The sequence below is a fragment of the Bombina bombina genome, chromosome 8 (assembly GCF_027579735.1).
Source record: "Bombina bombina isolate aBomBom1 chromosome 8, aBomBom1.pri, whole genome shotgun sequence".
Lineage (NCBI taxonomy): Eukaryota > Metazoa > Chordata > Amphibia > Anura > Bombinatoridae > Bombina > Bombina bombina.
The window spans coordinates 197,958,219-197,985,385 of record NC_069506.1 but is presented as its reverse complement, the minus strand read 5'-3'; the positions used below and the strand labels follow the sequence as shown (position 1 = coordinate 197,985,385).

At 39.6% G+C, this 27,167-nt stretch overlaps 1 protein-coding gene across 1 annotated transcript in view; it reads left to right on the top strand.

Moving 5' to 3' along the window:
• The window catches only part of FUZ (fuzzy planar cell polarity protein), a 368,361-nt gene extending 353,108 nt beyond the window's left edge, over window positions 1-15,253 (top strand). The window contains exon 11 of the mRNA XM_053690829.1: window positions 14,735-15,253. Within this exon, the coding sequence (XP_053546804.1) occupies window positions 14,735-14,940 (206 nt within the window). The 3' untranslated portion in view covers window positions 14,941-15,253. The remainder of the gene's footprint in view (window positions 1-14,734) is intronic.
• The last annotated feature ends 11,914 nt before the right edge of the window (window positions 15,254-27,167 follow it).

The following is a 27,167-nucleotide window of genomic DNA, read 5'->3' as shown; positions in this document are numbered from 1 at the left end:
TTGGTTGATGGTAGTCTGATGTTTGGTTGATGGTAGTCTGAGGTTTGGTTGATGGTAGTCTGAGGTTTGGTTGATGGTAGTCTGAGGTTTGGTTGATGGTAGTCTGAGGTTTGCTGATGGTAGTCTGAGGTTTGGCTGATGGTAGTCTGAGGTTTGGCTGATGGTTGTCTGAGGTTTGGCTGATGGTTGTCTGAGGTTTGGCTGATGGTTGTCTCAGGTTTGGCTGATGGTTGTCTCAGGTTTGGCTGATGGTTGTCTCAGGTTTGGCTGATGGTTGTCTCAGGTTTGGCTGATGGTTGTCTCAGGTTTGGCTGATGGTTGTCGTCAGGTTTGGCTGAGTGGGTTGTCTCAGGTTTGGCTGATGGTTGTCTCAGGTTTGGCTGATGGTTGTCTCAGGTTTTGGCTGATGGTTGTCTGAGGTTTGGCTGATGGTTGTCCTGAGGGTTTGGGCTGATGGTCGTCTGAGGTTTGGCTGATGGTCGTCTGAGGTTTGGCTGATGGTCGTCTGAGGTTTGGCTGATGGTAGTCTCAAGTTTGGCTGATGGTAGTCTCAAGTTTGGCTGATGGTAGTCTGAGTAAGTGGAGAATGAGATAAAGATTATTATTTTGGAGCTAGGCTATGTGCTTAACATTGTTAGCTTTTCTTAATAAGTGTTTTTCTGGATGCATTATTGGTGATATAGATTGGGATTGCCTGAGATTTGAATTAAGTCTCATAGAATATCTGCAGTATGTTAAAGGGATATTAAACCACCAAAAATGCTATTGTTTAAAAAGATAGATAATCCCTTTATTTACAATCTCCAGTTTTGCATAATCAACACTGTTATAGAAATATACTTTCTTTCATGTAATTAGCAAGAGTCCATGAGGCTAGTGACGTATGGGATATACATTTCTACCAGGGGGGCAAAGTTTCCCAAACCTCAAAATGCCTATAAATACACCCCTCACCACACACCCACAAATCAGTTTTACAAACTTTGCCTCCTATGGAGGTGGTGAAGTAAGTTTGTGCTAGATTCTACGTTGATAGGCGCTCACCGCAGCAGGTTGGGAGCCCCGGTTTTTCCTCTCAGCGTGCAGGTGAATGTCAGAGGGGATGTGAGGAGAGTGTTGCCTGTTTGAATTCAATGATCTCCTTCTACGGGTCTATTTCATAGGTTCTCTGTTATCGGTCATAGAGATTCATCTCTTACCTCCCTTTTCAGATCGACGATATAGCTCTATATATATATGCCATTACCTCTGCTGATTTTCGTTTCAGTACTGGTTTTGCTTTCTACAAACATGTAGATGAGTGTCCTGGGGTAAGTAAATCTTATTTTCTTGTGACACTCTAAGCTATGGTTGGGCACTTTTTTAATAAAGTTCTAAATATATGTATTCAAACATTTATTCTGCCTTGGCTCAGTGATTTTCAACATTCCTTATTTTCAGACAGTCAGTTTCATATTTGGGATAATGCATTTGAATCAATCATTTTTCTTACCTTAAAAATTTGACTTTTTTTCCCTGTGGGGCTGTTAGCACGCGGGGGCTGAAAATGCTTCATTTTATTGCGTCATTCTTGGCGCGGACTTTTTTGGCGCAAAAAAAATCTTTTCTGTTTCGGCGTCATACGTGTTGCCGGAAGTTGCGTCATTTTTTGACGTTCTTTTGCGCCAAAAATGTCGGCGTTCCGGATGTGGGTCCGTCCATTTTTGGCGCCAAAAAGCATTTAGGCGCCAAATAAATGTGGCGTCTTATTTGGAGCTAAAAAAATTTGGGCGTCGCTTTTGTCTCCACATTATTTAAGTCTCATTTTTCATTGCTTCTGGTTGCTAGAAGCTTGTTCCTTGGCATTTTTTCCATTCCTGAAACTGTCATTTAAGGAATTTGATCAATTTTGCTTTATATGTTGTTTTTTCTCTTACATATTGCAAGATGTCTCACGTTGCATCTGAGTCAGAAAGATATCTTCAGGAAAATCGATGTCTGGTGCTGGAACTACCAAAGCTAAGTGTATCTGCTGTAAACTTTTGTAGCTGTTCCTCCAGCTGTTGTTTGTATTAATTGTCATGACAAACTTGTTAATGGCAGATAATATTTCCTTTAGTAAAGTACCATTACCTGTTGCGTTCCATCAACATCTAATGTTCAGAGTGTTCCTGATAACATAAGAGATTTTGTTTCTGAATCCATCAAGAAGGCTTATGTCTGTTATTCTCCATCTAGTAAACATAAAAAATCTTTTAAAACTTCTCTTTATACAGATGAATTTTTTAAAATGAACATCATCATTCTGATTCTAAATGACTCTTCTGGTTCAGAGGATTCTGTCTCAGAGGTTGATGCTGATAAATCTTCATATTTATTTAAAATGGAATTATTCGTTCTTTACTTAAAGAAGTACTAATTGCTTAGAAATTGAGGATTCTGGTCCTCTTGATACTAAATCTAAACGTTTAGATAAGGTCTTTAAATCTCCTGTGGTTATTCCAGAAGTTTTTCCTGTTCCTGGTGCTATTTCTGAAGTAATTTTCCAGAGAGTGGAATAATTTGGGTAATTCATTTACTCCTTCTAAACGTTTTAAAGCAATTATATCCTGTGCCATCTGACAGATTAGAATTTTGGGTCAAAATCCCTAAGTTGATGGGGCTATTTCTACCCTTGCTAAACGTACTACTATTCCTACGGCAGATGGTACTTCGTTTAAGGATCCTTTAGATAGGAAAATTGAATCCTTTCTAAGAAAAGCTTATCTGTGTTCAGGTAATCTTCTTAGACCTGCTATATCATTGGCTGATGTTGCTGCAGCTTCAACTTTTTGGTTGGAAACTTTAGCGCAACAAGTAACAGATCATGATTCTCATAATATTATTATTCTTCTTCAACATGCTAAATAATTTTATCTGTGATGCCATTTTTGATATTATCAGAGTTGATGTCAGGTTTATGTCTCTAGCTATTTTAGCTAGAAGAGCTTTATGGCTTAAAAACTTGGAATGCTGATATGTCTTCTAAATCAACTCTACTTTCCCTTTCTTTCCAGGGTAACAATTATTTGGTTCTCAGTTGGATTCTATTATCTCAACTGTTACTGGAGGAAAGGAACTTTTTTACCACAGGATAAAAAATCTAAGGGTAAAAACAGGGCTAATAATCGTTTTCGTTCCTTTCGTTTCAACAAAGAACAAAAGCCTGATCCTTCTTCCTCAGGAGCAGTTTCAGTTTGGAAACCATCTCCAGTCTAGGAATAAATCCAAGTCTTCTAGAAAAGCAAAGCCAGCTTCTAAGTCCACATGAAGGTGCGGCCCTCATTCCAGCTCAGCTGGGTAGGGGGCAGTTACGTTTTTTCAAAGAAATTTTGATCAATTCTGTTCACAATCTTTGGATTCAGAACATCGTTCAGAAGGGTACAGAATTGGTTTCAAGATAAGACTCCTGCAAAGAGATTTTTTCTTTCCGTGTCCAAGTAAATCCAGTGAAAGCTCAAGCATTTCTGAAATGTGTTTCAGATCTAGAGTTGGCTGGAGTAATTATGCCAGTTCCAGTTCTGGAACAGGGGCTGGGGTTTTATTCGAATCTCTTCATTGTACCAAAGAAGGAGAATTCCTTCAGACCAGTTCTGGATCTAAAAATATTGAATCGTTATGTAAGGATACCAACAGTCAAATGGTAACTGTAAGGACTATCTTGCCTTTTGTTCAGCAAGGGCATTATATGTCCACAATAGATTTACAGGATGCATATCTGCATATTCCGATTCATCCAGATCACTATCAGTTCCTGAGATTCTCTTTCTGGACAAGCATTACCAGTTTGTGGCTCTGCCGTTTGGCCTAGCTACAGCTCCAAGAATTTTTACAAAGGTTCTCGGTGCCCTTCTGTCTGTAATCAGAGAACAGGGTATTGTGGTATTTCCTTATTTGGACGATATCTTGGTACTTGCTCAGTCTTTACATTTAGCAGAATCTCATACGAATCGACTTGTGTTGTTTTTCAAGATCATGGTTGGAGGATCAATTCACTAAAAAGTTCATTGATTCCTCAGACAAGGGTAACCTTTCTGGGTTTCCAGATAGATTCAGTGTCCATGACTCTGTCTTTGACAGACAAGAGACGTCTAAAATTGATTTCAGCTTGTCGAAACCTTCAGTCACAATCATTCCCTTCGGTAGCCTTATGCATGGAAATGACTGCTGCATCGGACGCGATCCCCTTTGCTCGTTTTCACATGCGACCTCTTCAGCTCTGTATGCTGAATCAATGGTGCAGGGATTACACAAAGATATCTCAATTAATATCTTTAAAACCGATTGTACGACACTCTCTGACGTGGTGGACAGATCACCATCGTTTAATTCAGGGGGCTTCTTTTGTTTATTCCGACCTGGACTGTAATTTCAACAGATGCAAGTCTTACAGGTTTGGGGAGCTGTGTGGGGATCTCTGACGGCACAAGGAGTTTGGGAATCTCAGGAGGTGAGATTACCGATCAATATTTTGGAACTCAGTGCAATTTTCAGAGCTCTTCAGTCTTGGCCTCTTCTGAAGAGAGAATCGTTCATTTGTTTTTCAGACAGACAATGTCACCAACTGTGGCATACATCAATCATCAAGGAGGGACTCACAGTCCTCTGGCTATGAAAGAAGTGTCTCGAATTCTGGTTTGGGCGGAATCCAGCTCCTGTCCTAATCTCTGCGGTTCATATCCCAGGTATAGACAATTGGGAAGCGGATTATCTCAGTCGCCAAACGTTGCATCCGGGCGAATGGTCTCTTCACCCAGAGGTATTTCTTCAGATTGTTCAAATGTGGGAACTTCCAGAAATAGATCTGATGGCGTCTCATCTAAACAAGAAACTTCCCAGGTATCTGGTCCAGATCCCGGGATCCTCAGGCGGAGGCAGTGGATGCATTATCACTTCCTTGGAAGTATCATCCTGCCTATATCTTTCCGCCTCTAGTTCTTCTTCCAAGAGTAATCTCCAAGATTCTGAAGGAATGCTCGTTTGTTCTGCTGGTAGCTCCGGCATGGCCTCACAGGTTTTGGTATGCGGATCTTGTCCGGATGGCCTCTTGCCAACCGTGGACTCTTCCGTTAAGACCAGACTTCTGTCGCAAGGTCCTTTTTTCCATCAGGATCTCAAATCTTTAAATTTAAAGGTATGGAGATTGAACGCTTGATTCTTGGTCAAAGAGGTTTCTCTGACTCTGTGATTAATACTATGTTACAGGCTCGTAAATCTGTATCTAGAGAGATAATATTATAGAGTCTGGAAGACTTATATTTCTTGGTGTCCTTCTCATCATTTTTCTTGGCATACTTTTAGAATACCGAGAATTTTACAGTTTCTTCAGGATGGTTTAGATAAGGGTTTGTCCGCAAAGTTCCTTGAAAGGACAAATCTCTGCTCTTTCTGTTCTTTTTCACAGAAAGATTGCTAATATCCTGAGATTCATTGTTTTGTACAAGCTTTGGTTCGTATAAAACCTGTCATTAAGTACAATTTCTCCTCCTTGGAGTTTGAATTTGGTTCTGGGGGCTCTTCAAGCTCTCCTTTTGAACCCATGCATTCATTGGACATTAAATTACTTTCTTGGAAAGTTTTGTTCCTTTTGGCGATCTCTTCTGCCAGAAGTGTCTCTGAATTATCTGCTCTTTCTTGTGAGTCTCCTTTTCTGATTTTTTCATCAGGATAAGGCGGTGTTGCGAACTTCTTTTCAATTTTTACCTAAGGTTGTGAATTCCAACAACATTAGTAGAGAAATTGTGGTTCCTTCATTATGTCCTAATCCTAAGAATTCTAAGGAGAAATCGTTGCATTCTTTGGATGTTGTTAGAGCTTTGAAATATTATGTTGAAGCTACTAAATCTTTCCGAAAGACTTCTAGTCTATTTGTTATCTTTTTCCGGTTCTAGAAAAGGCCAGATAGCTTCTGCCATTTCTTTGCATCTTGGTTGAAATCTTTAATTCATCATGCCTATGTTGAGTCGGGGTAAAACTCTGCCTCAAAGGATTACAGCTCATTCTACTAGGTCAGTTTCTACTTCCTGGGCGTTTAGGAATGAAGCTTCGGTTGATCAGATTTGCAAAGCAGCAACTTGGTCCTCTTTGCATACTTTTACTAAATTCTACCATTTTGATGTGTTTTCTTCTTCTGAAGCAGTTTTTGGTAGAAAAGTACTTCAGGCAGCGGTTGCGGTTTCAGTTTGAATCTTCTGCTTATGTTTTCAATTAAATTTTATTTTGGGTGTGGATTATTTTCAGCAGGAATTGGCTGTCTTTATTTTATCCCTCCCTCTCTAGTGACTCTTGCGTGGAAAGATCCACATCTTGGGTAGTCATTATCCCATACGTCACTAGCTCATGGACTCTTGCTAATTACATGAAAGAAAACATAATTTATGTAAGAACCTTACCTGATAAATTAATTTCTTTCATATTAGCAAGAGTCCATGAGGCCCACCTTTTTGTGGTGGTTATGATTTTTCTGTATAAAGCACAATTATTCCAATTCCTTATTTTATATGCTTTCGCACTTTTTTCTTATCACCCCACTTCTTGGCTATTCGTTAAACTGATTTGTGGGTGTGGTGAGGGTGTATTTATAGGCATTTTGAGGTTTGGGAAACTTTGCCCCTCCTGGTAGGAATGTATATCCCATACGTCACTAGCTCATGGACTCTTGCTAATATGAAAGAAATGAATTTATCAGGTAAGTTCTTACATAAATTATGTTTTTTCTTCTGCAATTACCTTGTATCTAAGCTTTTGCTGACTGCTTCCTTATCTCAGATCTTTTGACAGAATTGCATTTCAGGCAATTAGTGCTGACTCTTAAATAACGTCACGTGCGTGAATGTTATTTATATGGAATATGTGAACTAATGCCCTCTAGCTGTGAAAAGCTGTCAAATGCATTTAGATAAGAGGTGGTCTTCAAGGGCTTAGAAATTAGCATATGAGTCTACCTAGGTTTAGCATTCAACTAAGAATACCAAGAGAACAAAGAAAATTTCTTGATAAAAGTAAATTGGAAAGTAGTTTTAAAATTACACGCCCTATCTGAATCATGAAATTTTAATTTAGACTTTTACTATACCTTTAAAACTGCTGTAGGGGGGCTTGGGAGAGGTGCTTGTAAAGGAAGAGAGTATTATATAATTAGAAAATTCTAGAGTTTAGGTGAGTAGTTAACTGTGTCCAAAGCAGCTGATAGGTATAATAAAAGAAAGATGGATGCAACTTACCAGTGATTAGACTGAGAAATTGTTTGGGCTGTTTTAGTCCAGTGGAGTAAATGGAAGTCAAGTCTATTAGAGTGCTTGATTAGTGAATATTTGTTTTCAAAATAATTTTTTTCCTTCAGCAAAGTAGGTTGCATTTTATTAAGTCTATATAACTGTAGTAAGTAGGTCACTTTAAACATTTATACCACTTTTGACAATTATGAAATAGCTTTCCTCATCTATTTTAAAGAATTGTGGATATTATCCCAAACAATGTTGTTTTTTTTCCTACTGGTGCTATATTTTAAGTTTGATAAAACATTCTTTCAAGTTATAGAAATATTCTATTCTTTGCTCAAAAATCTAATTTTACTATAGGATATATAATTTTGTGTTTTTATCCTATTTTGTTGGTACCTTTGCCTTCACCTAGTCATAGTAGTGTGCATTCTCCTTTAAATTCCTTCATATCTGATTTTCTTACAGGATTATCAGTTTTTTAGAGCTTCTATTCATATTTTCTTCTAAATTATCTTGTTAGAAGCTACCAAGTTATTCAGTTTTTTGTTTCCAATTCTGGTGCTTGACAGAATCAGAAAGCGTTTTAATGTTTTTTTTTGCTAATTTAGATTTGCTTTATGATTGCGAATAAGCAGCCACATAATCATTGAGGCATATTTTACTATAGCTATTTGTTTAATGTGTGTTGTTTTTAGTGCAAGTAGTATTTGGTAAAAAATATCTTTTGCCTTCTTCCAATTAGAAGAGGTTTTTTTTTTTATTTTTAGCCATCATTGACATCATATGATAAATCTTTGGTACTGACGAACCAGTACTTAACAGTACCAGTACTTACATTTGGTTTTGAACTTAACTGATAAATAATCTACTTCACACATGGAGTAGAACTTAGCACTTTTTTATTGTGCCTATGTCTTTCAGTGTTGAGCCACTTTCTTCTTTTTTCTCTCCAGAGAGGTTCTTGTTTGGCTATACCTGACAAACTAGGAAGAGAAGGGGCATTTGTAATGGGAACATCTACCGCTCATTTATCTTTTATTTATTGCGGTGAGAGTCCTCAATTCATCACATGCTAGATACATTTCATAGGAAAAAAGTTTAACAATACATCATTGTGCACACCTAGTATCAGTGCTGTTAAATACCATGAATAACATTTGCAGACCAACATAATGTTGCCACTGTCGTCAATATTCCACCGTAGATACATTTCTTGTCCACGAAGAGGAGGCAAAACACTCCTACATTGCACAGCTTTACTTCACCCCATCTCCCAACAATACCCTTTCACTCTCTGAACTTATGGTTGTAGTGCCTCGTCTGCTACCAGAGTGAATGAAAGAATCAATTAGCAATGTGAGTCAGTGAGTCTGATTGCTCCGTGATTGATTGGCTTTGCAGAATTTAATATGTAGACCTAGTTCAGATGTCCTCCTGCTCTCCATGGGGTTCATCTCAGGAGAGACATTGTGTCTCAAGGTACTTTCTTCCATCAGGATTTGTGAAAGCTAGTTTTTATGGCCTGGCAAATGATATAAGGTCTGGAGAACATATATGGCATGGGGTGTGGCTAAGATTTTTTTGTGCAAGTCCTTTTGATTTCTGGCGTTTCTACTGGATAGTTTGGAGAAAGGTTTATCTGCTAGTTCTCTAAAGGGTCATGCTAAATTCCAAATATACAAACTTTTATACAGGCTCTGATTCATATCAAACTTGTTATTTGACCTGTGATTTCACATCAGAGCCTATTTGATCCTGGGGGTGCTTCAGACCCCTCATTTTGAACCTATGCATAGTCTTGATCTTCAGCTCTTGACATGGAAGGTTCTCTTTCTGCTAAGCATTTGTGTGGCTTGCCATGTGTCTGAACTTTCAGCTCTTTCTAGTAAGCCTCCTTAGCTAATTCATCAGAATAAGGTTGCTCTCAATTACTTTCAAGGATGGAATCTGCATACACAATTAATCAGGAGATTGTAGTGCTGTCTTTGTGTCCAGCTTCTAAGAATTCTAAGAAATGCCTCTTAAAGGGACATGAAACCCCAATTTTTCTTTCATGATTCAAATAGAGCATACCATCTTAAACAACTTTCCAATTAACTTCTATTATCAAATTTTCTTCATTGTTTCCTTTGTTGAATGAGTAGCAGTGCACTACTGGAAGCTAGCTGAGCACATTAGGTGCAACCACCAATCAACAGCATTGCTGTCCTGAACCTACCTAGGTATGTTTTTCAACAAATGATATCAAAAGAACAAAGCAAACTAAATAATAGAAGTCAATTGTAAAGTTGCTTAAAATGACTGTCTAAATCCGGACCGCTAGATTTGGAGTTTTGTCGGTAACGACCCGAAAAAACTAACGCCGGCTTTTTTTCTGGCCGCACCATAAAAATAACTCTGGTATTGAGAGTCCACATAAAGGCTGCGTTAGGCTCCAAAAAAGGAGCGTAGAGCATATTTAAACGCAGTTCAACTCTCGCTACCAGAGTTGCTTACGCAAGCGGCCAGCCTCAAAAACGTGCTTGTGCACGATTCTCCCATAGGAAACAATGGGGCTGTTTGAGCTGAAAAAAAAACCTGCAAAAAAGCTGCGTTCAGCTCCTAACGCAGCCCCATTGTTTTGCTATGCGGTAACCCTTCCTACGTCTGCACCTAACACTCTAACATGTACCCCGAGTCTAAACACCCCTAACCTTACACTTATTAAACCCTAATCTGCCGCCCCCGCTATCGCTGACCCTGCATATTATTATTAACCCCTAATCTGCCGCTCCGTAAACCGCCGCTACTTACATTATCCCTATGTACCCCTAATCTGCTGCCCTAACATCGCCGACCCCTATATTATATTTATTAACCCCTAATCTGCCCCCCACAACGTCGCCTCCACCTGCCTACACTTATTAACCCCTAATCTGCCGACCGGACCTGAGCGCTACTATAATAAAGTTATTAACCCCTAATCCGCCTCACTAACCCTATAATAAATAGTATTAACCCTAATCTGCCCTCCCTAACATCGCCGACACCTAACTTCAATTATTAACCCCTAATCTGACGACCGGAGCTCACCGCTATTCTAATAAATCTATTAACCCCTAAAGCTAAGTCTAACACTAACACCCCCCTAAGTTAAATATAATTTACATCTAACGAAATTAATTAACTCTTATTAAATAAATTATTCCTATTTAAAGATAAATACTTACCTGTAAAATAAATCCTAATATAGCTACAATATAAATTATAATTATATTATAGCTATTTTAGGATTAATATTTATTTTACAGGTAACTTTGTATTTATTTTAACCAGGTACAATAGCTATTAAATAGTTAAGAACTATTTAATAGCTAAAATAGTTAAAATAATTAAAAATTTACCTGTAAAATAAATCATAACCTAAGTTACAATTAAACCTAACACTACACTATCAATAAATTAATTAAATAAACTACCTACAATTAACCTAACACTACACTATCAATAAATTAATTAAATACAATTGCTACAAATAAATACAATTAAATAAACTTGCTAAAGTACAAAAAATAAAAAAGAACTAAGTTACAAAAAATAAAAAAATATTTACAAACATAAGAAAAATATTACAACAATTTTAAACTAATTACACCTACTCTAAAGCCCCCTAATAAAAATAACAAAGCCCCCCAAAATAACAAAATGCCCTACCCTATTCTAAATTACTACATTTCAAAGCTCTTTTACCTTACAGCCCTGAACAGGGCCCTTTGCGGGGCATGCCCCAAGAAATTCAGCTCTTTTGCCTGAAAAAAAAAACATACAATACCCCCCCCCCAAATACAACCCACCACCCACATACCCCTAATCTAACCCAAACCCCCTTAAATAAACCTAACACTAAGCCCCCTGAAGATCTTCCTACCTTGTCTTCACCCTACCAGGTTCACAGATCCGTCCTGAAGAGCTCCTCCGATATCCTGATCCAAGCCCAAGCGGGGGGCTGAAGAGGTCCATGATCCGGCTGAAGTCTTCATCCAAGCGGGGCAGAAGAGGTCTTCCATCCGATTGAAGTCTTCATCCAAGCTGCATCCATCCGGAGCGAAGCGGAAGCATCCTGAAGACCTCCACCGCGGAACATCCATCCTGGCCGACGACTGAACGTCGAATGACGCTTCCTTTAAATGACGTCATCCAAGATGGCGTCCCTCGAATTCCGATTGGCTGATAGGATTCTATCAGCCAATCGGAATTAAGGTAGGAATATTCTGATTGGCTGATGGAATCAGCCAATCAGAATCAAGTTCAATCCGATTGGCTGATCCAATCAGCCAATCAGATTGAGCTCGCATTCTATTGGCTGTTCCGATCAGCCAATAGAATGCAAGCTCAATCTGATTGGCTGATGGAATCAGCCAATCAGAATCAAGTCAATCCGATTGGCTGATCCAATCAGCCAATCAGATTGAGCTTGCATTCTATTGGCTGATCGGAACAGCCAATAGAATGCGAGCTCAATCTGATTGGCTGATTGGATCAGCCAATCGGATTGAACTTGATTCTGATTGGCTGATTCCATCAGCCAATCAGAATATTCCTACCTTAATTCCGATTGGCTGATAGAATCCTATCAGCCAATCGGAATTTGAGGGACGCCATCTTGGATGACGTCATTTAAAGGAACCGTCATTCGTCGTTCAGTCGTCGGCCAGGATGGATGTTCCGCGGTGGAGGTCTTCAGGATGCTGCCGCTTCGCTCCGGATGGATGCCGCTTGGATGAAGACTTCAATCGGATGGAAGACCTCTTCTGCCCCGCTTGGATGAAGACTTCAGCCGGATCATGGACCTCTTCAGCCCCCCGCTTGGGCTTGGATCAGGACATCGGAGGAGCTCTTCAGGACGGATCGGTGAACTGGTAGGGTGAAGACAAGGTAGGAAGATCTTCAGGGGCTTAGTGTTTGGTTTATTTAAGGGGGGTTTGGGTTAGATTAGGGGTATGTGGGTGGTGGTTGTAATGTTGGGGGGGGTATTGTATGTTTTTTTTTACAGGCAAAAGAGCTGAATTTCTTGGGGCATGCCCCGCAAAGGGCCCTGTTCAGGGCTGGTAAGGTAAAAGAGCTTTGAAATGTAGTAATTTAGAATAGGGTAGGGCATTTTGTTATTTTGGGGGGCTTTGTTATTTTATTAGGGGGCTTAGAGTAGGTGTAATTAGTTTAAAATTTTTGTAATATTTTTCTTATGTTTGTAAATACTTTTTTATTTTTTTGTAACTTAGTTCTTTTTTATTTTTTGTACTTTAGCAAGTTTATTTAATTGTAGTTATTTGTAGCAATTGTATTTAATTAATTTATTGATAGTGTAGTGTTAGGTTAATTGTAGGTAATTGTAGGTAGTTTATTTAATTAATTTATTGATAGTGTAGTGTTAGGTTTAATTGTAACTTAGGTTATGATTTATTTTACAGGTAAATTTTTAATTATTTTAACTATTTAGCTATTAAATAGTTCTTAACTATTTAATAGCTATTGTACCTGGTTAAAATAAATACAAAGTTACCTGTAAAATAAATATTAATCCTAAAATAGCTAAGATATAATTATAATTTATATTGTAGCTATATTAGGATTTATTTTACAGGTAAGTATTTATCTTTAAATAGGAATAATTTATTTAATAAGAGTTAATTAATTTCGTTAGATGTAAATTATATTTAACTTAGGGGGGTGTTAGTGTTAGGGTTAGACTTAGCTTTAGGGGTTAATACATTTATTAGAATAGCGGTGAGCTCCGGTCGGCAGATTAGGGGTTAATAATTGAAGTTAGGTGTCGGCGATGTTAGGGAGGGCAGATTAGGGGTTAATACTATTTATTATAGGGTTAGTGAGGCGGATTAGGGGTTAATAACTTTATTAAGTAGCGCTCAGGTCCGGTCGGCAGATTAGGGGTTAATAAGTGTAGGCAGGTGGAGGCGACGTTGAGGGGGGCAGATTAGGGGTTAATAAATATAATACAGGGGTCGGCGGTGTTAGGGGCAGCAGATTAGGGGTACATAAGGATAACGTAGGTGGCGGCGCTTTGCGGTCGGCAGATTAGGTGTTAATAAGTGTAGGTAGGTGGAGGCGACGTTGTGGGGGGGCAGATTAGGGGTTAATAAATATAATACAGGGGTCGGCGGTGTTAGGGGCAGCAGATTAGGGGTACATAAGGATAACGTAGGTGGCGGTCGGCAGATTAGGGGTTAAAAAAAATTATTCGAGTGTCAGCGATGTGGGGGGACCTCGGTTTAGGGGTACATAGGTAGTTTATGGGTGTTAGTGTACTTTAGAGCACAGTAGTTAAGAGCTTTATAAACCGGCGTTAGCCCAGAAAGCTCTTAACTACTGACTTTTTTCCTGCGGCTGGAGTTTTGTCGTTAGATGTCTAACGCTCACTTCAGAAACGACTCTAAATACCGGAGTTAGAAAGATCCCATTGAAAAGATAGGATACGCAATTTACGTAAGGGGATCTGCGGTATGGAAAAGTTGCGGCTGAAAAGTGAGCGTTAGACCCTATTTTGAGTGACTCCAAATACCGGCGGTAGCCTAAAACCAGCGTTAGGAGCCTCTAACGCTGGTTTTCACGGCTAACGCCAAACTCCAAATCTAGGTCTAAAAGTTTAATTTTGACTTTACTGCCCCTTAATGTCTTGTATGGAAGCTGCAAAGTCTTTTAGACTTTCTTCTTCCTTTTTGTTCACTTTTCATGATCCTTTTTATTCTGCTTTGCCATATGTATAAACAAAATATGTATAAGAGTTACAGTGGGTAAAATGGGATGGAGAAAATATCTGCACTGTGGTGGTGGGGGTTTCCTCCTTTGCATGGACCAAAAATATATACAATGTGATAAATTAAGAGGGATAATTGTATCAGGTAGGCATAAATTATTTTCTTTGGAGGTGTTTCTTCCTTCTAAATTGATTCATAACTTAGTGATGGTAAACATTACATGTTTTAAACTCAGGTCCGGAATCTAAGCAATATTTTAGAGGGGCTTTAAATGATCACAAAGATGTGCTGTAATTTACTTTTAATCTAGCCGTACCCTTTCTCTTATACCTCTTGCTCCGACTGCCCACTTCAAAACTTTTTTTTTTGTGAGCTTACAGTTTTGGCTGTTCTCCAATCTGCGCTTTAGGCTCTAGCCGTACGGCACTCACACAATTTTTTTTATAAATTAGAGCGTCGATTGGAGAACAGTCAAAACCGTTGCCAAACAAAAAAAAAATCAGTTTGGAAGTGGGTATTCGAATGGCACGTCTAGATTAAAAAGTAAGTCGCAGCATATCTTTATTAGAAGTGATTAATTAAATGTCATCTAATTCATTGCTTAGTTTCCGTACCTGGATTAAAAACATGTAAAGGTTACCATCACTTTAATATAAATCACTACCTGAAATGTTTTAATATATTTTCTTTTTGGTATTGTAAATATTGTTATTCAAATGTTTTCTTATTCCCTATTCTCAGCTATACAGTATGAGGAGACATTCCAAACTGGCTTTAATCACAGTGCCGAACACTGCTACACTGTATCCACTTCTCACAAATGCTATGGAATGAAGACTGAGCTTCACTTGCTCTTCCTATTATTCAAGCCTGAAGTCCCCACCTTTAGCATGCGTGCTATTGCTAATAAAACCATGCACGTTTTCATGAAGGATATCCCTTTCTGAAGTCATTTTCATAGTGCTGAATTTTCGTCTGGAATATACAGGTTGACTATATTGCAGTTCTTAAAACAAAATGACTGAGTTTCTGCCATCAACTGTACAAATTGAAGAAAGAATGCAGTGTTCTCCACAAAAAATTTGCAAGCCAGGTGGTATTATGTAGTAGCCAGGTGGCATTATGAAGAAGCCGGGTGGGAGCAGTGTAATACTTATTAATATTATGTCATTTTTTGCTATCCAAAGCACAAATTAATTACGTAATTTAACATAAATGTATTTAATGATAATTTGTGCAATAAAAATTTAACATTTTTAATGTTGGCTAAAATTTTAGTCAGATGGTCATTAAAATCAGCCAAGTGATGCACACGCTAAGAAGATCCTGAGGAGAACTCTTGAGTGTAAGGTATCACTGGGTCAGTGGTACCAGAGATCAAGAATTACCTGTTTGTTCTAACAAATTCAAAACAATTTAACATTATTATTATTATTTAAAATTTCATACAGGAAATATTTTTAATGTAACATATTTTGTTAAAATTCAAATCAATTAGTTTTTTTCCTCTTGACAATAATGTTTTAGTAATGTTTTTAATTTAATTAACAATAATTTGTTGGAAAAAAAGAAATGAGGCAATTGCAAGATGAAATCCTTCTCAGATACAATTTTCTTTCCAATGACATGGAGAGTCCACAAATCCATTCAATTACTAGTGGGAATTCAACTCCTGGCCACTAGGAGGAGGCATAGATCACCCAAGCAAAGCTTTACGTATCCCTCCCACTTCCTATAATCCTCAGTCATTCTTAGCCATCGTATATCTAGGTGGTATGTGAAGATGGTGCTCTGAAGAAAATTAAGTTTCTTTCCTAAGATATGGTGAGTCCACGGAATCATCAATTACTAGTGAGAATATCTCTCCTGACCAGCAGGAGGCGGCAAAGAGCACCACAGCAAAAACTGTTAAATACCACTACCCTTACCCACAATCCCCAGTCATTCTCTTTGCCTGTAGTAGTTGCAAGGAGGTAGTAAAGTTAGGTGTCTGTAAGATTCTACAATCAAGAGTTTATTTTCAAAGCAGGACAAGATGTTCTGATCTTTGCTAAGAGTTTAGCCGTAGTCCATTTCAGTCTCTTCAGTAGAGCATTGGTGGCTTTTAAGCATTTGGGAACTTGGGGGTATAATCCCCTCTGTGCCTTCCAATTGATTTATTGCTGCCCTTGTCAGAAAGCCTGTTTAAGTTTGCACAGTCTTTTCATTTTTCACAGGTCCATAGAGGAGGGTGCCTCTTAAACTTTGTGAGCTGCCTGCTGCAGGGCAGTTACTTTTATGGTAAGTGCTATATTATATTATATTCTTATATTGGCACTTAAACGGTTAATTCAGTTTTTCTGATGAGGAGTTATATTACAGGGCATTGACAAGGTCCTGGCTCATGATTTTTTTATTTCTTTGTATGAAATTTTCATTTTTTTTTTTATTTTTTTTTTTGCAACATTTTTTTTCTCTAGGTAAGGTTATGAGTGTCCGGGTGTGTTGTGATGTTTTGGTGGGCGGAGCCTGCCGAGGAGGAAGTTTTGGTGCACTTTTTCAAACCAGGAAGTGTTTGTTTTATTTTAGTGCAGCTCTGGGCTGTGTACAAGTGGCTGTTTCTTTGCTGCCGAGTGGTTTCAGTCTGGAGTGTTCCTATTTTTTCTCCGTTTGATCAGTAGGTTCATGTAGGCACTTCAGCAATCTGGCTGAGGTGTAGAGGTGCCCATGTTTATTTTACTTTACTTTACTTTTATAAAGTTTGTTTGTTGCTATAAATGTCTGTGTTAACGTTACTTTTTTAAAGGGATAATAACGTTTTGTAAGCTTCTTTTTTTCTTTTGTATAAATCTATTATTTGAAATTTATTTTCTGTGTTTTAATGGACTAAGTGGCCCTGCAAAATGTTATTTGTACTCAGTTGTGGGCTAATGTGGAACCTCCTATTTCTTTCTGTTCCTCATGTATTGAGGGAACATTGCATTACAAAGATCAACTTTTTGAATCTAAAGGGTCTGCCCCCGATCCGGGAGCGGATCTTGTGGGGGGGGGGGGGGCAGATTTTGTTTTTTGCTCAGGCTTGGGTTCGGGATATTCCGGATCACTGGGTGGTGAACATCGTATCCGAGGGTTACAAGCTAGAGTTCGGGACTTATCCCAGGGGCAGGTTTCTTCTCTCCAGGTTATCTGTAAACCAGATAAAGATAGAGGCGTTCTTGTGTTGTGTCCAAGATCTTTACTATATGGGAGTAATAGTTCCTGTTCCTTTTCAGGAGCAGGGTCTGGGTTTTTATTCCAATATGTTTATAGTTCCCAAAAGAGAGGGAACATTCCGTCCTATTCTAGATTTCAAGAGTGTGAACAAGTTTCTCAGAGTTCTGTCTTTCAAGATGGAGATTGTTTGTTCCATTCTTCCTTTAGTTTATCACAAGTTTTTAAGATTTGCGTTTCTAGACAAACATTTTCAGATTGTGGCCTTTCCATTTGGTCTTGCTACAGCTCCCAGGATTTTTTCGAAGGTTCTGGGAGCATTTTTGGCGGTTCTTTGGTTACAGGGTGTTGCAGCGGCGACTTATCTGACGATTTTTCTGGTTTAGGCCCATCTCTTCAACAAGCAAGCTCCCTCACAGAGATATTGTTGTCTTTTCTGCGCTCCCACGGTTGCAAGGTGAATTTAGGAAAAAGTTCCTTGATTCCAGCTACAGGAGTGGTATGTTTGGAAACAATAATAGATTCTCTAGAAAAAATTTTTTTCTGACAAAGGCCAGAAAATCAAAGATCTTCAATCCTTGTCTTATTCTTCAGGCCTTTCCCTGGCCATCAGTAGCTCAGTGTATGGAGGTTATTGATCTGATGGTGTCAGTTATAGACATCATTCCGTTTGCTTGGTTCCATCTCAGGCCTCTGCAGTTGTGCATGCTCAGACAATGGAAAGGGGATTATGCGGATCTGTCTCCACATATTGTTTTTGATCAGGAGATAAGAAACTCTCTCTTTTGTGGTGGTTGTCCCAGGATCTTTTCTGGGAACCTGCTTCCGCAGACCTTCCTGGTTGATTGTGACCATGGATGCCAGTCTTGGTATGTGGAACTGTCTGGGGTTCATTAAAGGCTCAGGGTCTTTGGACTCTGGAGGAGTCAGTTCTTCCTATAAATATTCTAGAGCTGAGGGCAATCTTCAATGCTCTTCTGGCCTGGCCTGGCCTGGCCTCAGCTTCTGTCCAGTTTATCAGATTTCAGTCGGACAACATAACGTCAGTGGCTTACATCAATCATCGGGGGCGGACTCAGAGTTCCTTGGCCATGACAGAGGTAGCCAGGATTATTCAGTGGGCAGAGTCCCACAATTGTTGTCTGTCTGTGATCCACATTCCAGGGGTGGACAATTGGAAAGCGGATTTTCTAAGCCGACAGACTTTTCATCCAGGGGAGTGGGTACTCCATCCGGAGGTATTTTCTAACTTGATTCTCAAGTGGGGGCAGCCGGAGCTGGATCTCATGGCATCTCATCAGAATGCCAAGCTTCTAAGTTATGGTTCATGGTCTCCAGATCCTCAGGCTGTACTGTTAGATGCTCTGGCTGTTCCTTGGAACTTCAGTCTAGCGTATATTTTTCCTCCATTTGCTCTCCTTCCACGGGTCATTGCTTGAATCAGACAGGAGAGGGTGTTGGTGATTCTTATTGTCCTGGCATGGCCTCGCAGAATCTGGTATGCGGATCTGGTGGAGACGTCATCTCGTCTACCTTGGAGTTTTCTGTTACGGAAGGGCCTTCTACTTTTTATGGGTAGACTTGATGGGCCTTATGGGTAGACTTGATGGGCCTTTTTGGTTCTTATCTACCATCAAATTCTATGTTTATATGTTTCTATGTTACTTCAGGGGCCCTTCATTTATCCCAATCTCGTTTCTCTGAAGCTGACTGCTTGAGATTGAATGCTTGATATTTCTAAGCATGTTTTTTTCTGAATCCGTTATTGAAGCTATGATTCAGGCTCGTAAGCCTGTGTCTAGAAAGATTTATTATAAGATTTGGTGTATATATTTGTATTGTGTGATTCCAGAGGTTTTTCTTGGAATAGAGTTAAAATTCCTAGGATTTTTTCTTTTCTCCTAGAGGTTTTATCTGCTATTACCGTGAGGGGTCAAATTTCTACTTTATCTATGGTTCATAGAGTTCTTCAACATGCTGCTTTTGAACCTATGCATTCTTTGCATATTAAGTGTTTATCCTGGAAAGTTTTGTTTTTGGTTGCTATTTCTTCTGCTTGAAGAGTTTTGGAGCTTTCAGCTTTGCAGTATGAATCTCTTTTCCTTATTTTTCATTCTGATTATGTAGTTCTGTGTACTGCCATAGTTTTTCTTCCTAAGGTGGTCTTGGATGGGAATATTAATCAAGAGATTGTTGTTCCTTCCTTGTTTGTGTCCTGATCCTTCTTCTCATAAGGAACATTTGTTGCACAACCTGGATGTGGTACGTGCTTTAAATTTTTATCTACAGGCAGCTAAGTATTTTTGTCAGTCTTCTTCCTTATTTGTTGTTTATTCTGGGAAGAGAAAGGGTCAGAAAGCTTTTTTTGTTGAGTATTTTTCGCTTGACTTATGAGACTGCTAGACGGCAGCCTCCTGAGAGAATCACGGCTCTTTCTACCAGGGCTGTTTCTTCTTCTTGGACTTTTAATAATGGAGCTTCTATGGAACAGATTTGCAGGGCTGCTACTTGGTCATCCTTACACACTTTTTCAATACTTTACAAATTTGATACTTTTGCTTCGGCTAAGGCTTATTTTCGGAGAAAGGTTCTTCAAGCAGTGGTGCCTTCTGTTTAGGTTACCTGTCTTGTCCCTCTCTTATCATCTGTGTCTTCTAGCTTGGGTATTGATTCCCACTAGTAATTGATGATTCCGTGGACTCACCATATCTTAGGAAAGAAAACATAATTTATGCTTACCTGATAAATTTCTTTCTTTCACGGCCCACCCTTTATTTAAGACAGTTTATCTTTCTTTAAACAGCAGGCACTCTGCACCTTATATTTCTTCCTTTCTCCTTTCCTTTTTGTCGCATGACTGGGGATTGTGGGTGAGGGGAGTGGTATTTAACAGTTTTTTGCTGTTGTGCTCTTTGCCGCCTCCTGCTGGTCAGGAGAGATATTCCCACTAGTAATTGATGATTCCGTGGACTCACCATATCCGGAAAGAAAGAAATTTATCAGGTAAGCATAAATTGTGTTTTTTATCCTTTAATGGGTAGTTTCCCTGCAAGCAAGGATTGGGGTAATGCTGTGTCCATGTAATCCTCTTGAGTAAGAGTTGTGGTAGCTGTTGGGGGTCAGCAGGTTGGTCCTTGTTTCTCCTCCAACAATTTATGCTAACCCCCATATGGAAAACCAGGGTTGGATACTCTGCTTTTCCTTTTTCTCCAGGTCCCTGACAGAAGTTGTCTGGATCTGTCAGACCTGTGATGCTGTGTGTGTCCTACAGCTGAAGCTCCAAAGTGCTTATTTCCTTCTTAGGTGAGAAGGCTCAAGCACTTTGGGGGCTAATACCTCTCTTCTTGAATATATGGAGCCTGGGGTCAATTATTTAAATATCTTCATTGTTGGGATTTTTCATTTTTAGGCAGTATAAGCTACATTCTTTCTGGGACTTAGGCTGTCAGGGAAATAGAAAAAGAAATGAGGCTTATAAATTTTATTATTATTCTGTTTGAGCGTGAAATATGGTGTTTTCACTGAAAGGGGTATTTAGGAATATATCTGTTTTATTTGTATAGAGCAGTGTATTTTCGCACGCTTTTTACTGCTGTAGCATTTTCTTTTCTGATGCGGTCATGTGACGTCTGCGCGTCTCCTTCTTCCGCCTGAAGCGGCGTATTCATCAGTGATCTCTGTAGCTCTCGATGTGGAGAGTCTTAACAGAGTGTTGTGGTGACACTGGTGTTACAGGAGGTGGTGAGTTTACTCCTGCATCAGCTGGGAGTATAGCGGTGCCGTGTTTAGTCCTTTTGCCTGCAGATTAGCGCTTCTTAAAGAGCTAGTGAAAAAAGCAAATGAAAGTTACAGGATTGATAGCATATAGATATTTATTTACATCATCATTATTCTAAAGCCAAATTATTTTTTGTTACTGGGTTTTTATTTTAAGCTAGTTCTGGGTGTCTACTGTTACCCATATGGTCCAAATGGTTACAGACCATAATTTATCTTTCACTTTTAATAAATGTTTATATTGTTTAGAGGCCTAAGTGATACCTCCAGTGCAATTTTGCTCCACGTGTGTAACAAATATGTTGCAGTCTAAAAATGAAGATTCTGCTTGTACTAAAAAATGTATCCCCTTAAGAGCCCTCTGTCTCTCAGGATTATGTTGCCCTTGACATGCCTCAACTTTCTCCTCGGTCCCCGTCCCTAGCTTTTACACCAGCAGTGTCCTGCAGTTCTACTCAGTCTGTGCCTGGGGGTATATTTTTACCAGGTGATTTTACAGCGCAGTTTACCTCTGCAGTGTCTGCGGCCCTGAGTGCCTTACCTATCTCGGGTAAGAGAAAAAGAAAATCTAAGAATATTTCCTCTAAGTCAGGAATATCTTCTAACGCCAAGGCTGCCTTGGTCAGTTTATCCCAATTATCTGAGGATAACCATTGGTCAGTTTATCCCAATTATTTGAAGATAACTATTCTTCTGCAGCTTCTGAGGGCGAAATATCTGAGTCAGATTCTACTGTGGTTAGTACTGTAGACTCAGAGGAGGTTAGTTTTAGATTTAAGCTCGAGCACCTCCGTTTACTACTAAGGAGGTTCTGGCTACGCTGGAGGATTCAGAACCTACAATTGCTGAGACTCCTAAGGTTAATAAACTGAACAGGGTTTCTGATGTCAAGCCTAGATCTGTGGAAGTGTTTCCAGTTCCAGATCGTATGTTGGATATGGTTTCTCAGGAATGGGAGAAACCGGGTGTTCCCCATCTCCTGTTTTTAAGAAAATGTTTCCTGTTGCAGACTCACTGTGCGTGAGCTTTGTTATACTATTCCTAAGGTGGATGGAGCTATATCCACATTGGGTAAGAGAACTACGATACTTCTGGAGGATATTACCTCTTTTAAGTACTCCATGTATAAGAAATTGGAGTGGAATATTTTTCTTCACCAAGGTCTGCTATGGCAACTGGTGGCTAGTATGGTGGCGGTTGCTGGCACGGCCTCTTATTGGTGTGACTCCTTATCTGAACTAATTTTGGAGGAGACTACTGTGGAGGAGATCCAGGACAGGATCAAAGCATTAAAACTGGCAAATACTTTCATTTGTGATGCCAGTATGCAGGTTGTACGTCTGAGTGCAAAGACTTCCAGTCTTGCCATTCTATCTCGCAGAGCCTTGTGGCTAAAGTCTTGGTCGGCAGACATGGTTTCCAAGTCTAGACTCCTCTCTCTTCTTTTTAAGGGAAAGACCTTGTTTGGTCCTGGTCTGGATGCCATCATTTCCTCTGTCACGGTGGAAAAGGGGCTTTTCTTCCCCAATATAAGAAGATTAGATCTAAGGGTCGCCAAGCTTCTAATTTTCGTTCCTTTCACAATTTCAAGGGACAGAAATCCTCCTATTCTTCCAAACCTGAACAGACCAAGCCCTCCTGGAGATCTAACCAACCTTGGAATAAGGGCAAGCAGTCCAAGAAGCCTTCTTCTGAGAAAAAAATCAGCATGAAGGATTCGCCCCTGATCCGAGATCGTATCAAGAAGGGGGCAGACTTTCTCTCTTCCAAGAGTCTTGGATTCGCGATGTTCCAGATCCTTGGGCAGTGGAGGTGGTCTCTCAGGAATACAAGATAAGTTTCAAATCTTGTCCTCAGAGAGGCAGATTTCTCCTGTCAAGGTTATCCGAAAACCAGGAAAAAAGAAAAGCATTCTTAAAGTGTGTCAGGGATCTCTCTTCTCTAGGAGTGATCGTTCATGTTCCTCTGGCAGAACAAGGCAGAGAATTTTATTCCGATCTGTGCATAGTTCCCAAGAAAGAGGGAACTTTTCAACCTATTTTGGACCTGAAGTGCCTCAACAAATTTCTTAAGGTTCTGTTCTTCAAAATGGAGACTATTTGTCCCATTCTCCCTTTAGTTCAGGAGGGTCAGTTCATGACAATTATCAACCTGAAGGACACTTACCTTCATGTTCCTATCCACAAGGATCATTTTCAATTCCTTTGGTTTGCCTTTCTTGACAAACATTTTCAGTTTGTAGCCCTTCCTTTTGGTCTAGCCACGGCCCCCTAAATCTTTACGAAGGTTCTACAGGCTCTTTTGGCAGTGGTCAGGTCTCAAGGAATTGCGGGGGCACTATACCTGGATGATATCTTGGTTCAGGCACCATCTTTTCATTTAGCAAGATCCCATACGGATTTTCTGTTGTTCACTCTCTGCTTTCACGAGTGGATGGTGAATTAGGACAAGAGTTCCTTTGAGTCCAAGTACCAGGATCTTTTTTTTTTTTGAGGACAATCAATGATTCGATCTCAATGAAGGTTGTCTTAACAGAAGCGAGAAAGTCCAAACTTCTTTCCGCCTGGCTTTCTCTTCAGTCCTCTGTCTGACTCTGTTGCACAGTGTATGGAAGTAATTTGTCTCATGGTGGCCTCCATGGACATTAATCCTTTTGCTTGCTTCTATCTGAGACCTCTACAGTTATGCATGCTCAGATAATGGACCGTAGACCACTCGGACCTCTCTCAAAAAATAGTCCTAGACAACCTGGTGAGAGACTCTCTCTCCTGGTGGCTCTGTCAGGATCATCTGTCTCGAGGCTTCTTGAGAGCATCTTGGGAGATTGTAACTACAGATGCAAGCCTTTCTTGCTGGGGATCCGTTTAAGATCCCTTAAGAGCTCAGGGGACCTGATCTCAGGAGGAGTCCGCCTTCCCTATAAAAATTTTAGAATTGAGAACAATCTTCTGTACCCTGATAGCATAGCCTCAACTGAGTTTGATCTGGTTTATCAGATTCCAATTGGACAATATCACATCAGTGGCTTATATCGACCATCAGGGAGGAACAAAGAGTTCCTTAACGATGAAGGAGATTTCTCGCATCCTTCTATGGGCGGCGTCTCACAATTTCCACATTTCGGCCATTCACATCTCAGGTGTGGACAACAGGGAAGCAGATTACCTGAGCAGGCAGACGTTTCACTCAGGGCAGTGGGCTCTTCATCCGGAAGTATTCTCAATGATAACCCTCAGGTGGGGGTTCCGGAGTTGGACCTGATGGCGTCTCTTCTAAATGCCAAACTTCCCAGATCAAGAGACTCGCAAGCAGTTCTGGTGGATGCACTAGCGGTTACATGGAATTTCAGACTGATTTACCGGTTTCCTTTGTTTGCCCTTCTTTCTCGGGTAATAGCCCTATCAAACAGGAGCAGGCTTCTGTGATTCTAATTGCTCCAGCTTAGCCTTGCAGAATTTGGTTTGTGAACCCGGTGAAAATGTCATCCTCTCCTCCGTGGAGATTACCGCTGAGAAACAACCTTCTACTTCAGGGTCGTTTTCTTCATCCAAATCTAGATTCTCTGAAGGGGACTGCATGGAGATTGAATGCCTAGTCTTGTCTACACAAGGTTTTTCTGAAAAGGTTATTGACACCTTAATCTAGGCTCCTAAGCCAGTAAATATATCATAAGGTTTGGAGCACATACTTATACTGGTGTGAATCTCTGGGTTTTCCTTGGCATAAGGTGAGAGTTCCCCATATTTTGTCTTCTCCAGGAGGGTCTGGAGAAGGGCTTGTCAGTCAGTTCTCTGAATGGTCAGATCTCTGCCCTTTTGGTTCTATTGCATAAACCTTTGGCCGATTTACCGGACGTTCAGTCTTTTCTTCAGGTCTTGGTCAGAATCAGGCCTGTGCTTAAACCTGTTGCTTCCCCTTGGAGCCTTAATCTTGTTCACTGGGTTTTGCAGCAGGATCCGTTTGAGCCTATATATTCTGTTGATATTAAACTGTTGTCTTGGAAGGTTTTGTTCTTGTTGGCTATTTCTTCTGCTTGTGGAGTCTCAGAACTTTCGGCTCTGCAGTGTGATTCCCCTTACCTTATTTTCCATGCGGATAAGGCGGGCCTTCGGGCCAATTGGGATTTCTTCCTAAGGTGGTTTCGGACCGCAATATCAATCAGGAAATTGAAGTTCCTTTACTTTGTCCTAATCTTTCTTCTCAGAAGGAACGTCTGTTACACAACCTGGATGTGGTTCGTGCTTTAAAATTCTGTCTCCAGGCTACTAGGAATTTTCATCAATCTTCTGCCATTTTTGTAGTGTTTGCTACCAAACGTAAGGGCCAAAAGGCCATGTCAACTACTCTTTCTTTCCTAAGATATGGTGAGTCTACGGAATCATCAATTACTAGTGGGAATATCACTCCTGGCCAGCAGGAGGAGGCAAATAGCACTACAGCAAAGCTGCTATATATGTCACTTCCCTTACACATAATCCCCAGTCATTCTCTTTGCCTGCGGTGCAGGTAGAGGTGAAGTTTTGGTGTCTGATCTACAATCAAGATTTTTTTATTTTAAAAGCAGAGTAGGTTTGTTCTGATCTTTCTAAAGGGTCTATCCTTAGCCCATATCAGTCTCTTCAGTAGGGCAGTGGTGGCTTTTAAGCAATTGGGAACTTGTGGGGTACAATCCTCACTGCAACAAAAAGAAGACAGCGCACCTCCGACTCAAGGTATTACTTTATTACAATCCAAGTGACACACACTTGTAACATAACTTACTAGAATTCAGATAAAAAAGGGCCTCAATAAAACCGCAATAAATGGTATTCCACAGCTGCAATGTTCGTGACTGTCTGCATCGATTCCCAGCGTTGACCCTGTACAAACAATTCCCGGCCGGTATCGGGGGTGTGGCTGGTACGCTACGTCACAGGCTGCTTTGCAAGACGCTCTTGCAACTGCTGCTAAGAATCCACAACAATTCCAAAAGACCTCAACGCGTTTCACCGGTGACAACCCGGCTTTCTCAAGAGTGTCTGGTCTCAGTTATCAGTGTCCTTAAATAGCGGGAGACTCAAGTTCAAAATTGAAATTAATCAGTGAGAGTTCTATTTCAATGGAAATGTGTGGAGCCTTAGTAGTCCGATTTCATATGTAAGGCACATAATATACAAATCTAAAAGGTTATTATATCATAGGCATAAAATACAAATGTTAATAATTAAGTGACTTCAATAATATATTTCAAATTAATCAACAGGTGAAGAGAACCGTACAGTAATCAAAATCGGTTGATATAAGAAACACAAGTAATACAATAAATAACATCCAGCATCATCTAAAATCTAAAATCGAAAATTAAAAAAATTAATATTAAAAACACAGTTAATACAATCCAGCATCATCAAAAATCTAAAATCATATAACTGAGAAGTTGATATCAATGTTTCAATGTAAAAATTCATTCCTCATTCATATTAAAAATTAAGGAAAGGTGCCAAAAATGGCCTATGCCAAAATGGATCCCAAAAATTAGAATAATACTATAATAAAATATAATATAATAGAAAATAGAAAAAATTAAAAAGTAGAAAAAGGTTTTTAATCTATGAGGAGCATTTAAAAGAGTACTCAGACATATATAAAAAAGCCATACATCATATAAACGCTTGGACATCTAGGTCAATATGGAGTCCAAGAGGCGTTAGGCTCTTTAGTCTAAAGATCCATTCTGTCTCTTTTTTCCTTAGGCATAATAGTCTATTGTTGGTTCCAGGGGGCACCCAATCAATAATTTGTATCTTTAAATCTTTATTACTTCCCCCATGTACTGTCGTCAAATGTACTGGAACACTGTGCTTATCAAAATTTGTTTTAATATTATAGAGGTGTTCACTGAACCTTTTGGAGGTCTTTCTTTTAGTACGCCCAATATAGATGTGGTCACACTTACAGGACAAAAGATAGACTGTATAAGTTGTCTGACAATTACATCTATGTCTCATATTAAATGACTCAGAACCATTATGGTTAAAAAAAGTATCTCCCTTTCTTATGAATGGGCACATACAGAAATTTGGTTTGTTACATTTAAAAGTACCTCTAGGTGCAGAGAGCCAATTCTGTAAACTACCATTACAAGTAGACTTGTTAATATTACTAAGTTTACTCAGTGCTAGATGGTTCTTCAAATTCTTATTCTTTTTAAAAGTAATCATGGGTCTAT